General features: G+C 45.7%; 1 protein-coding gene across 1 annotated transcript; it reads left to right on the forward strand.

The window, feature by feature from the left end:
• Positions 1-264: 264 nt before the first annotated feature.
• Tfap2a (transcription factor AP-2 alpha) lies at positions 265-13200 on the forward strand. Its single transcript, XM_041632843.1, has 7 exons — positions 265-433; positions 1684-2118; positions 5219-5270; positions 7113-7344; positions 9093-9211; positions 11163-11304; positions 12912-13200. The coding sequence occupies exons 1-7, from the start codon at positions 407-409 to the stop codon at positions 13198-13200; spliced, it is 1296 nt and encodes a 431-aa protein (XP_041488777.1). The 5' UTR covers positions 265-406.
• Positions 13201-14221: the final 1021 nt, after the last annotated feature.

Here is a 14221-nt window from a genome sequence, read left to right on the forward strand (position 1 = left end):
AGACACACACACACTTCACGCACACACACACACACACACACACACACACACTTTTCTCTCTCTTTTTTTTTGCATTTTTTGTTTGGTTGGTGTTTTTGTTTTTTTATTAAAGAACTTTGAATCTTAACCGATCGCGGCAGGATCGTGAGTTTGACCAGCTGAAGGCGCCGCGCGACTCGGTGGTACAAGTTCGGATGGATCCGAGCGGGGCTCCGGCGCTCGCGGGAGCGTCCGCGCGGTGACTGGAGTCCTGGGTGGCGCGGGGCTCTCAGAGTCTTTTGTGTGGGGCTCTCTCGGGCCGCCGGGCCGCCGGGTGCTCCAGGCGTGGTGGTTTTTGGCATTTTTGTTTTGTTTTTGTTTTTGTTTTTTTTTTCCACCCTGACTGGTTACCCCAGACTCTTCGCAGATGTTAGTTCACAGTTTTTCAGCTATGGTGAGTCCCACCCCACCCCCACCCATCCCTGTTTCCTTAGGAATTCTGTTCCCGAAACCCGCAGCCGAATTACTGCCCGAGATCCAGGGCTTCTCGGCCTGGGTTCCTTGTGGACAACTCTTTCCATTTGCATTCCTATCCCCCTTTCCTCCTTACTCTGGCTCTTTCCATCCCCCAGGTTCAACGCGTCGTCACTACCCTATCCCTGCTGGACCCCTCGGCTCACGCAAACCTACCCCGCAGCTCTTTCCCTGGGCCAGTTTCTCGCCTGGTTCCTCTTTATTTCCTTGTGTCTTCGCTTGTTCCAGCGCCGCTCTCCACTTCTGATGCTTAATCCGTCTGTAGGGGAGTGAAAGACGCCCCGGTGTGTCCCCTAGCCCGGGGCCTTGAGGCTGAACCTTGGAGGGTTCCGGGTCTCTGGAACCCACTCTTGGCTTGCTTTGAACGTAAAGTGAGGGGTTTCTTTTGCCCTTTGGGGCTGGGGTGGAAGGGGCGGGGGCCTCCGCCCCGGGGTGCTCCTCTTTCTTTTAAAAAGAACCCGGTAAGGCAGATCTGTCTATTTTAAACACTGGCTCGGCGTCCCTTACTCCCCATTCATATCATAAAACAACCCTGCCGTGTAAAAACCTCCTAACAGAGGAAGCTGAAAAGACAGACCCCCCCCTCCGCCCCACTTCAACCATGCAGTTAAAGCCTTTAAGCTGGTAATTTAAACGTGTGCTTTCTTACGGCCCCTGTGCGAAACATGTTTCTATTTAAATAGTCGTGAAATGGTAATAGTCTTTGAAGGTTTATGATTTTCCCCCTCCAGATTAAAGGAAGAGTAAACAATAACGCAGTGGCAGACAGGTTCAGATCCGGGAAAAGCAAAGGCCGTTTCTGCTGTTTAATATTTAGTGGCTGTTTGAATTTTGCTTAAGGGAGGTTTGGTACTGCGGGTATTAAGGGCTATACTACAAGACATCCTTTTTGCATCTCCTTTCCTCCTTGGAGAAGAATGTCTGGGAGAGTCTGCTGTACCCCTAGATTTACATATTCTGATTTCTTTGCGTGTTTTGGAAAGGCCTGCTCCACTTCTTGGGTATTTTCCAATGCGAACAAATGTAGCATAGACACCCCCCACCCCACCCCAGCGTCCTGCGGAGGGGAATGGGTGATTTTCCCACAGCGGCTTGGGGAATGGATTTAGTGGGGGCAGCTAACTCTGCGCTCATTTCTTGTTCTTTCCCTTTCGTCTTGCTTTCTTCCAGGACCGTCACGACGGCACCAGCAACGGGACTGCACGGTTGCCCCAGCTGGGCACTGTAGGTCAATCTCCCTACACCAGCGCCCCGCCGCTGTCCCATACCCCCAATGCCGACTTCCAGCCTCCCTACTTCCCCCCGCCCTACCAGCCCATCTACCCTCAGTCGCAAGATCCTTACTCCCACGTCAACGACCCCTACAGCCTGAACCCCCTGCACGCCCAGCCACAGCCGCAGCACCCGGGCTGGCCCGGCCAGAGGCAGAGCCAGGAGTCTGGGCTCTTGCACACGCACCGGGGGTTACCCCACCAGCTGTCGGGCCTGGACCCTCGCAGGGACTACCGGCGGCACGAGGACCTCCTGCACGGCCCACACGGGCTCGGTTCCGGGCTCGGGGACCTCCCGATTCACTCCTTACCTCACGCCATCGAGGACGTCCCGGTAAGAGGCGGTACTGCGGGCCGCGGGGAGGGAACGCAGCCCTAGGCTCACCTGCCCTCCCGGAAGCTTCACGGAGCCCAGGCCTGCGGGGCCTTGGTTTTCCTCAATAATAATTTAATTGGGACTGGAAGTGATACGCACTTAAATCACTGGATTTAAAGATGAAAAAGTAATTGAGAACAATGCTTCCTGGGGCTCGCACAACAATGCCTGGGTCACCACTTCAAGCCAACACAGAAATAGATCAGGCGATTGTCACCCTTCATTGTAGCGTCTCTCTCCTTGACAATAAATTGTGTAGATTGTGGGGGAGGATTTAATTCCATTGCTGAATGTGTCCTGGGGATTTCTCGCTGTTCTAGGAAAGAGGTTAAATTTAGCCCAGAGAGCTGCTGCTCCAAGGCGCTCACAAAGTAAAAGAAAGTGTGAGAGACTCAGGAAAAAGGTCCTTGAACCGGGTTTTATAAGCATTAGTGAAACCCAGAAGTTATGCTTCCCCTATCCTGATCAAAGGGAAGCAAGTAGCAAATCCAAGCACAGGGACCTTAAAATGCAGCTTTCTTCTCTTCCTGGGGGTGCTAAGTGGTGACCTCATAAATCATTAGCTAGGTTCCCAACGCCTATCAGAATCTGCTACACTGCATATTCAATTAAATGTTTGGAGACTATTGGGCGCTGCGTTGAGTTCTAATTCAGTTATCAATAAATACGGTTTAAAATGATTTCTAAATAAGGACGGCCTCAGCACATGTACTGTTTACAATGTAACTCAGGCTATTGATAATTTGAAAATACTTTTTAAAATTAAATTGCAGCCAGCATCTCAACTTCAGTTCTATAAATTTATGGTTTTCTCACAATCTTCCTGAAATGGAATTAGAATATATATATATATATATATTCTATATATATATATATATATATATCCTATATATATATATATATCGCTGTAAAGGCTTCTGTTAAAGGTACTTTTCTTTGGAAAGGAAATGTATCTGGATGTGATTTTTGCTTAAATGCTATTTCAAATTACTGCATCAAATATAGCAGCGGTATGTCTGTTGACAGTTTAATGATTGCCGAATTAGATTGTAAGGAAAACGGCCACATGAACTTACCTGATTGCCTGGCAGATTTAAAACGTTCTTGAAGTTCTACAGGAAAATAGAAAATTTATTACCTCTCTCATTTAGCCCAGTTAATCACTGAAATTTGTTAGTTATGCTTAACAGCCTTGCATGGAACACAGGAAAGCAGGCACTTGATCCAATGCAAGGCTTAGTGAGTTGTGTGTGTGTTCATATTTATATGTTTTTAGAAAATGATGCTTAGTGAATCTGAGGCAATATTTCATAAAATTAATTTTGAACAAAACTCGAAGTTATAATGATTTTAGTTTTCGTTCTCATAGAGTCTCTGAATTCTTTTCTTTGCCTGCTTTCTGGGAACACTCCAATAGCAAAATAGTATCTTAAGCCTGTGCATTGGAAATAGGTTTACTTCTGCAAAAATATCCTGTGGTTGGTGGGGATTCTTTATAGCTGTGTGGTCACTCTTTGTGCTGAAATTGGTCAGTAGGAGAAATTAACCAAATGATCATATAAAAACAAGAAACTCAGTTGCTGTTCTTCCCACCCTCCCCCACCTTTCAAGGAAAAAAAAAGATCTTTCAAAGGAATTTGGGTCAGGAAAAGGGTTGTTTTCAATTTTCTCATTGCTGCCACAGTTAACTTTTAATAAGAATGACTGCTAAATATTTAAGAAAATCAAGTCAATGGTGAAAATTATTTAATCATTAATATCTCAGTGGGGTTTTAAACTTAACAGTCTTCCCTGTTTGGACAAGGTCTAGCTAGAAATAACAGAAATAAAAGTATTATGCCACAGTACATTTACTTTATGGGTTTAGGGTGCATGCATAAAGGGATCATATTTCCCCATATAGTTAAAACACAAGAACTGCAGCGGTAGTCATTTCTGAACATTTCTCAATTTAATTATACTTAAATCCAGAAGCACTTTAGGCAAGTTACAAATGAGAGCATTGAGTATAATAAAACCTGTAATAAAGCAACTTAGTACCATCCACCCGGAATCATTGCGATCAGGCACAATTAACAGGAGCATAAATCCAAGACAGAATGGAAAATGTTCGAATCAGTATTATTGTTGGACAAAGACTAGAGAAGGAAGTAATAGTTTTTTAAATGGCAATGCCTGTGCTTGGTAACGATTGCGAAATCTTCTCTCTCAGCAACCCTGGTGCTAATTTGTAAACACAGCCAGACATTATATTGCCTGTCAGTTTCTGCATTAGAAAACATGATTTCATTTTACTTTCTAATTACGTTTTGATTCTAGCACACACACATACACACATGCACACGTATACCCATCCATCTGTAAAAAGAGAGGGAGACGAGAGAGACAGAGAAGGGGGGGGCGCCCCACACTGCTGCTGGACAACGGGAAGGCAGCCTCAGAGGCTTTTTGTCCCTGATAGTTCCATAGTTCCACATTCCTGCCAGATTTACTGTAGGCAGCAGCTTTTTTGAAAAAAAATTATTTCTAGTTTTCCTTGAGTGAAGGTGTGTGTGTGTGTTGGTGCTTTGTTGCGTTACCTGCTGGGTTTCCAACAATCTGCTCTTGCTCCCGCCCCTGTCATTTCTTCTATTGTGTTTCCTTGGCCTTGGCTGCCTGTACACTGGGATCCCTGAGGTTCCTGAGCTGCTTAGAGCTGCTAAAGCTAGGTACATTTCTAAAGGTTGAGATGCCTGTGAGAAAGATTAGGAACTCCCAAACTTCATTTAATTTTCAAAGAAAGTTTTATACCCCTTCCCGTCCTCTTCACTGTGGATTATCTGCAGGGGTTGTGGGGGGGGGGAGGGAGGGAGAAATGGGCTGTGGGCATACAGTGAAACCTCTCGAGTTTTAAACCTCTAAATTCAGTAAGCCAAGATGAGATGTTTATATATAAATGTCATTATGGGGGGGGGGGGCACTCCCATCCTCCACCTTCCCCTCCCCCACCTTCCAGGGAATATTCATTTCCTTTTGTTTTGATTATACACTTACATTCATGTGTATCCTTTTGTTGCAGCATGTAGAAGACCCCGGTATTAACATCCCAGATCAAACTGTAATTAAGAAAGGTAAGCCATTTCCTTCTGCATTCCAAGCATGTCCTTACAGGCAGAGTGCTATTTAAAAGAACTTGCCGGGCTGTATTTATTTTTTTTCAAATAGGATTTCCTAAAGGCTCAGAATTAGCAAATAGATAGGCACAGAAGAACAGCGCTTAAAGAACCGGCTTTCGGGATCTTGGTAATGGCAACAGGCTAGCTTTGTTTAGATCACGATTTCGGCGCTGAATTTAGTTTAATCATATTTGGACACAATGAAATGTGCCATAGTTGACCTGATTTGGAAGTGGCATTTCAATTTGGAAATGGTTTCATAGTTAATTCATTGTGTGGAGTTAAAGGCCATGAGGGTTAAAAAGTGTATCAAGCTTAAATAATACAAATAATTTAATATTAATGAAAAGACAGATGAAAAAAAAAGCACTCTATTGGAGGAAGAAAACTTGCATGCTCTCTGATTTTGTTTCTAGTCTCTTGATGGAGTCTCAGGGCTTTAAAACTTGGAGAATTAGGTTAACAAAAATTTAGCTTTTGGTCAAAAGTAGCATCTTGAAGATGCCACTATTGACCTACGTATTTAGAAAAGAGATTGTTAAAAATGTGTTACGTGGTTTGAATGAATTTATCATCTGCATTGTGCTTAGTGGGCAGAAATAAAGTTTCTTGCATTAAATGCAGTAGCAGTATTTTTTTTGTTGTTGTTATGGGGGAAATAATTTCAGGGTTCTAGGCACCACCAGAGGACGATGGTAGAGAAAATGTTCTCATTTCTAACTCCAATCAGTATATTGTTAGCTAGTTTAAAGTTTCATCTTTTGCATTTGTGAAGTCTTTGTCATGTCAAATTAGATGTACAAGGGATAAATCTTAAGAGGTGCTCTTTCCAAGTCGACATGATAATTGGCTCTTTTATTAGTAATCTCTCAAGAGTTCGTTTAACTCCTATTGTCTCTATTAGCCTCCCCAGAGCTATTAATGTCACAAGTGATCTATCCAAAACCTAGAGCCCCTCACCTCCCCATACGACTAGAATATCCCCATTAGCAAAACAAAACAAACAATAAGAATAACAAAAAAACATGAGAAGCATTGTGATGAGACTGTGTGTTTATTATTATATGTCTCCATGTGGAATTTTAAGACTCAAATGCATTGTACTTAAATGGTTGCCGATGCATCTGAATTATATTGGTGTTAAGAAATAGACCCCTCGTTTTGCTTGAATTTGTTTTCTAACAATGGTAGGTCCAACAATGAAGAGCTTATGGTTTTAACTGATTGGATGTCCTATCCCCTATCCCTTTGAAGGGACTAAGGCAGACAGGGTTCATTTAGTATTTGCTCAACAAAAGGATGCATTCCTAGTGTTCAACTGTAGGCCTATTCTTGAGTCCCGTTCAAAACTGGGCTTGGAATGATCTCCAAAACCCGAGTGTCTTTCAAAATGGAACAGAGGGTCTATCGATGAAAAGACGTTCGTGTTGTGTGTGACAACAGAATCCGCCACTTGCCATTCAGCTAAATGGAATGTTCATTTACTGGCTGCAGCAGCCATCGAAGCTATCCGCTGGTTTTAACGGCAATTTCTTTCCGCACTGAGCCTTTCGTCCGCAAAACCCGGACCACATCAACCCTGCCCTGGGGTTTGCACATGAAACCCACCCGCTGTCTCCCCAAACAAACACCATCTCCATCTCTCCGGAGCCCTCCGCGAGCCCCGGGGGTAGCGACAGCACCAGCCACCTCTAGACAGCTAGCAGCAAGGCTGATGGCAGGAAGCCTCTGCGGGATTCTTGAGCTGAGCAGCGCGCGGTCGGCCGGTCCCCTCAACACGCGCGTCTGTCTCCGCAGGCCCTGTGTCCCTGTCCAAGTCCAACAGCAACGCCGTCTCCGCCATCCCCATCAACAAGGACAACCTCTTTGGTGGCGTGGTAAACCCCAACGAAGTCTTCTGTTCAGTTCCGGGTCGCTTGTCGCTCCTCAGCTCCACCTCGAAGTACAAGGTCACGGTGGCGGAAGTACAGCGGCGCCTCTCACCGCCCGAGTGTCTCAACGCGTCGCTGTTGGGCGGAGTGCTGCGGAGGTGAGGCTCGGCCCCGCCCACCTCGCCCCGCCCCGCCCACCTCGCCCCGCCCCGCCCTGCGGACGCGGCCCCAGTGCGCCTGCGCGGGGCAGTAGCCGTCCCGCACGCTGGCAGGAAAAGGGGCGGGGAGGAGAGGGGAGCCTAGTGGGCGGGGCTAGAAGTGATGGGGTGGGGGGGGGTGAGGCGGCGCGCCTGCGCACCCCGGGGACTCGGCTTTCTTCAGCACGCACGCGCAGCTCTCACTGCTGTGGGCTCAATCCCTGCCTTGACAGCCATGGGGCGCCGTGCAGCTGCCTTTTCCCTGGTTGCGCACAGGTTACAAGCTCAGGAAAACTTCTGGGCTCGTTGCTTTGCCTTACCACACTGTAGGGTCTCTGATGGGAACCGGCCGCCCTTGAGTGGAGCCTGGCTCCCAAGTAAAGCAAGAGAATGACTTCTGCTTGCTGCATGCTTCCCCTACCCTGGTTGCTGGCATCTCCCTCCTGAAGGCATCCCTACCCCCAACCCCAGAGGCAATGGCTTTTGAGGGTTCTGATTTACTGTGATATGTGACAGACAGTGTTCAGGGCACATTTCTATTCATTATATGTAGTCGCTCTCGGGGACTGCATCCGTTAACACAGGATTCTCACCTCTCTGAGGTGGAGTGAGCCCTTTAGTAGATAAGATTTCACAAGGGCCAGTTGTGTGTCCTTCTCCATCTTAGAAGTCTACCCAACGGTGTGAGTTGTAGACTTACTGTTAGTTTTGACCAAAAAGTATGTCTCTTACTATCTTCTCCATATTCATTGTCTAACTTTTTTTCCCTGGAGGTGGGCCTTGGTGGGTACAGCCCACCTACATCCTCTTAGAGGGTTTTGCAGAATTAATATCAGCGACTCCCATTTTCATTCAGTCATTTGTTTTTTTTTCCCCTGAGCTCTCTTACTGCCACAGATCTTTCTCTGCCCTCTGCTTTTTCCTCCCCTTCCCCCATCACCAATATCGGAGACTGCTTACCTAAGGGAGTATAATCTAATCCACACAATTAAAGAACCACTTGAGTAGGGAATAAAATCTGAAATTAATTAATTTGCTGTTTTATTTAAACAATTTATCTTAACCACTTTCTGATTATGGGAGTCTATTTAGACATCTATTTAGAAGTGCTTCCGTTGTCTCTGAAATCGGGGAGACTTTTGAAGGCTGCTATTAGCCCTCATCCTTTTGACATTTCCAGTTATGCTCCTGACGTGGCGTGTAAACAGTTGTCGAGATGCATTTCCCATTGGGACCAAAGCCAGAGTATGAAATGTGAGCGTGATGATAACTTTGGTTACTGGGAACAGCCTAGCAGCAGACCTTGTGAAGACAATTTAAAGACCCCACTGGGCTTTATGTTCTTGTAGCAACAGGGAAAACACGCAGTTATCAGCTGATCTCAAGAATACCTCCAACTTCAGAGTTCAGATGTGTGTGTGTGTCTGTCTGTGTGTGTTGTTCTTCAGAGAACTGGAAAGTGAAAAGCTCCCAACCTGCCACAGTAGTTGCAACTGTAACTGAACACAGTGGGTGCTTTACAGTTGGACAAGCCTTTATCTCCTATGATCTTTCTGTACAGTTAGTTCCTTAGGCTCTTGTCCCCTACCTTGGGGTCCTGCCTCTCAGTTTTTAAGAACATGTTTCAGGAAGTATTCAAAATGGCTTTAATGTGACGAAGAGCAAGTCAGTATTTTATAAATCCCCGTCTCCACGTGTTTATGAAACAGGGCGAAGTCTAAGAATGGAGGAAGATCTTTAAGAGAAAAACTGGATAAAATAGGATTAAATCTGCCAGCAGGGAGACGCAAAGCTGCCAATGTTACCCTGCTTACATCTCTAGTGGAAGGTAAGCGAATCCACTTGCTAACTAGAAGGAAATTGTTGTCTGGGCAAATGGATAATATTTAGTGGCCAGATGTTGGAGTATGTTTTGTGGACTTGGATGGTTTCACCTTTCCATGGAATATAACTGTAACTGGAAGTGAGCAGAATTCTGGGGTGTCAAGGAAAAACAAGAAACAAAACAAAACAAAATGTCCAGAACCTATTTATATACACTCATGCCTGCATGTTGCTCTTCCTCCCTCCACAAACTTGGCCTGTCCTCAGCACAAATGTGACCTAAACAATGCACAGATCTAAGAGTTACACACTCCCAGGGTTCCTGCCTCCTCTAAAGAGCTCAGCGGTAAATCACCTAAGTGATTCTGACATCTGCATTTGAGAAATGCGTGACCATTACTTCCTGAATTAATTTGGGAATCTTTGACCTGCATCCTGATTTAAGACCATCCTGAAAGCTCAGGGTTCAAAGCCCTTGTAGGTTGTTGTTTTCCAAACATACACTTTCTCATCTCTTGCTTCACTGTGCTTCTTTCTCTCCAGGAGGGGAAGAAAGTGAGCAATTTTAGAATTTGGATGGTCAGATACAGAAAGAGAAAAAGAGGCAGACACATTGTCAAAGAGTTTCTTGTGGCAGGATTTTAGCACACGCCCTTCCAAATTCCTTAAGCCAAAACACCATCCCTGTCCAGTTATACAAAACCTGTCACCAGAATCTGCTCATATTCCTGCCTCCTAGATTCCTAACTTTTTCTGATATTCAGTTGGTGTAAGGTTGGGATTCAGGGTCGGGGTGAATGCATGATTTTCTTGTGCTTTCTTTGTGGCCTGTTATATCTCATGTTAATAGTAAAATAAAAAGATGGTGATTTATTATTCCCAGGCAGTTTTAAGGCCCCATTCGTATTTCAGTGAGGCAGATTTATCTTATTTGCATAGTGTGTTGGGGGAGATACTGCCACTGCATACAAGTTTTTTTTTTTTTTGGAAGTTTCTAGAATGCATCTGAAACAAATGCTTCTGAGGAGGAATGCTTTGATTTCCATGTGTTAAATGGTGTTGAATATGATGATAATGTAATTAAAAAAAAAAGAAAAAACAATCCCAGCCTTTGTTCAGGTCCCAAAATTCAAATACAGCTACATTATATTAAAATAATGGTAGTCTGTAGAAAACCCACTATACATATCCTACCCCCCAAATTATACATCATGCAAGTGGTGGTGGCAGCTGAGGACGGAGTGTGAGAGTTGGTCTGGGTCTGGGGGTTGAGAGCTGCAGTGGGGAGGCAGTTTCTGGAGAACTGTTATTGTTTGTGATCCGCTCCATTTTATGGAAACAAGCTCTGCGGAGAGGGCTTTGATGCTCTAATTGGCGCATGCGTTCTTCCGGAGCTGGAGCTAATGGCAGGAAGCCCTGCAGTAAAAACCAACTGGTTCAGGAAATTAAAACCAAAGATTCGAAAATCAACAACACAGACAGACTCAGTGGAGTGACCCTCAAATCCTCCTGGTTAATCGGCTTGGATGAACAGATAATTATATGTGATCAAGTTAAAATGTAAACTCTCAGTTGTTCCCTTGCTGAAAAGCTCGAGGAGTAATTATGAAACATCATTGATGAATGTGTTGAGAGGTGTGAGTTTGGGACAGCCGGGGCCATTTTCAACCGGAAGTTGGGGAAACCAGTTAGGGATGGGTAGGGGGCGAAAAGGGAGGATTAACATTCTCAAACCATTTTGACCTTGTAAGCCAACTTGGCACTTTCACGGGTGAGTACAGTCTCCAGGTCTCACAGAGGAGAAATGTCTAAAGTAAGAAAACAAGGGGTTTCTGTTCCTTCCAACTTTTAGGGAAGAAAGTTAAGGGAGTTGAGCGTGGAGAGGGAAGGGAACTTTGATCCCAATTTCTTCCTTCTCTGGCCCTTACTTCTTCCCTCCTCCTACCTCTTGCCAGGAGAAGCAGTCCACCTAGCCAGGGACTTTGGGTACGTGTGCGAAACTGAATTTCCTGCCAAAGCAGTAGCGGAATTTCTCAACCGACAACATTCCGATCCCAATGAGCAAGTGACAAGAAAAAACATGCTCCTGGCTACAAAGTAAGGCATTTACCTCTGCTGGGTCTAGGCTGTTCACTGTCAAAAGAATCTTAGCCTGTGCTTTCTTCTCTTTTCCATTTTTATGGAGCAGCTTTTGCTGGGAATACTTAGGGCAGGGCACAGACATGGATGAGCACAGTCTGCTTCCTCGAGGAAGCAGAGTGTTTTGTCAGTGTGCGCCCTGTGTTCCCCCTCACTCCAGTCTCTGTCTTATTTGCTAACTTTTAACTGAATGGGAGTGTGCGTGGTATGTGGCAGGCATGTCACTGAAAGGGTGTGGATTTGTGACAGCATTGTTTCATGGAAAAAAAAAACCAACAGAGTCAAGTCCTCAAAGGTACCCACCAGGCTAGCCTAGGTCCACATTTTGTCTTTATCAGCATGTTCTCCAAGGGCAAAGATTAAGCTGGGACCTGGAAAATGTGCCATCCAAAACTGCTCTACTTTCACCTCTAATCCGGATTCCATTTTTCCATTCTCTTCTAGCCTCCAAAGTTACCCCCCCCACACACACACATGCAGAGACAGATAGCTTCACAGTCACACTTAACCTGTAGTTTTAGCCTACAGGAAAGCTGTCAAACGGGTTTCAAGATGGCCCAAGTTTATCTTCCCATAGGTGCCTGGGCTGAATAGACTTCTCCTGATTAAAGAGAAAATGACTGTCTTGATATGTTTTCTGGAAACTTAGAAGGCGTGTTGAGAAGTCCTTAATTATCCAAAGCTGGTGTCGACGGAGGGCACAGCAGCAGAGAATTGTGAGGCTGAGGCTTGGGCCTGGTGACATTGCTTCCTGGGTCACCATCGCAGGAAGGCCTGCTATAGAGCTGGCTTCCAGGGCCAGCCAGACTTCCTGGGTCTTTGAGACAGTCTGTCACCCGAGAGCTCACATTTTCTACTAGATTTGCTGACCACCAAATCACTGGGGCACCCCTGTCTCTGTCATCCAGTCTTGGGATTGCAGATATAAGCCTTCAAGTTGGACTTTTGCATGAGTTCTGGGGATCCGAACTCAGGTCCTTAGCAGTATGGTCAAGCCTTTACCCGGTGAGCTCTCTCCCCAGCCCTGCTGTTGTTTTTAAAAAGTCAAATTTGCCTTTCTGTCGAAATTCAAACCTCACTTGGTTTGAAGGTCAGTGAGAGCAGACACCAGTCCACCACCTCTGACTGTGGTTCCTTTGGGGGTGTGGGAGGCCAACTCCGGTGATATTTTGAAAAGCAAAACTGATGGTTCTACAGTCCTGAAGAGGGACACTTGTGTTTCTAACTTCCGGTGCAACTCTACTTTGCCCTCATCTAGCCCTAGCCTGTAATATGCTTTCCTATGTTCAGGGTGTTTGCTGTGAATGAGAAAGATCCAGGCAGAAGTTTGTTGTGCCTGGGGGGTGGGGTGAGAAGGGAAGGTCTTTTTGAGGTAGGAAGGGGATCCATTTAAGGGAGGAGAGATGGTTTAGCAGTGACAGGCTTCATCCTTCTGAGTGCCTGGTCTAGGGTCCTGGGGGTAGTGGTGGGGCCTAGGTGGCAGAGGTGACTGCAGGGAGAGATGCTTTTTCCTCTGCCTCTAAGGCCTGACTGGAGCTTCACCTTGCTCTCTGTTCCCAATGCAGACAGATCTGCAAAGAGTTCACTGACCTGCTGGCCCAGGACCGATCTCCCCTGGGGAACTCGCGGCCCAACCCTATCCTGGAGCCTGGCATCCAGAGTTGCTTGACCCACTTCAACCTCATCTCCCATGGCTTCGGCAGCCCGGCGGTGTGTGCAGCGGTCACCGCCCTGCAGAACTATCTCACCGAGGCCCTCAAGGCCATGGACAAAATGTACCTCAGCAACAACCCCAACAGCCACACGGACAACAGCGCCAAAAGCAGTGACAAAGAAGAGAAACACAGAAAGTGAGGCTCTCCTCCCACCCCGCGCCCACCCGCCTCACCGGCCCCGCGCCCCCCACTCGCTCTTCCCCCACCCGGCAGGTGACAGCTCCGGGACCAGCCACTCCTACTGCTGCTGCTACGCCGCGCTGCCGCGCCGCCCCTCGTCCCCGGTCCTCGGGACTGCTCTCTCGACTGCCAGTGAGGCAGCCGCTGCCTACTCAAGCGCCCTGCCTCAACTTCCCCATCAGCACCAACACTCCCTTTCCCTCATCTGGAGCCTAAAAGAACAGAACAGGTCCTGAAGCCAGCAAAGAAAAGTTCTGTCGCGTTTGTGAACCTTTTTTTTTTTTTTTTAAAAAAATCGAATCAACAACAAACATTAAAACTTTTTTTTCTAAAAAAAAAAGAACGTTAAAAAAATTAAAAATATATGAGCTTCATGGGACTAACTCATCGCCTTCCCTTGCATACTTCAGATTGTAGCCATACTTTAAAAAAAGGCAAAGAGGATGATGACATTTTTATCAGTATTGTGAATAAACTTGAACACAAATACAGAAGTTCTATGTCCTGTCTTCAGTTGTAGAGGTTGTCTCTGCAAGGTGCCCACTTGAACGTCCTCTGATGACACAATCCACACTTCTATAAGGGAATCAGTGTTCACGTCTCTGTATATATTTATTTATGTGTAATTTAATGGGATTTGTAAATATGGTGAGTCTGTTTTAAACCTTTTTTTTTTATTTATCTGGTGATCTCGTTTACCTCCTGTTTAGTGGGTTTTGGAGCCTCCCTATTAGTTCTTCATGTGGTTTTACTTACTTAGAAACCCAGGGTTTGGGTGATTTCCCCCTCCCCTTCTGGAATTCATGAATTTAGCCCCTTGGTAGCATGTTAATGATGATGATGAAACAGCTGAACAAAACTTTTTAAAAGTAAAATAAAATTTTATATATAATTAGTATTCCATTTAGATTTTCATTGAACTGAAAGGAAAAAAGCAGAGTGATATTGGGACATCATTGGAGAGATTTTTTTTAATGGTT

This window comes from Microtus oregoni, unplaced genomic scaffold, assembly GCF_018167655.1.
Source record: "Microtus oregoni isolate MIOR12 unplaced genomic scaffold, Mior012 000042F_ref0000377, whole genome shotgun sequence".
NCBI lineage: Eukaryota > Metazoa > Chordata > Mammalia > Rodentia > Cricetidae > Microtus > Microtus oregoni.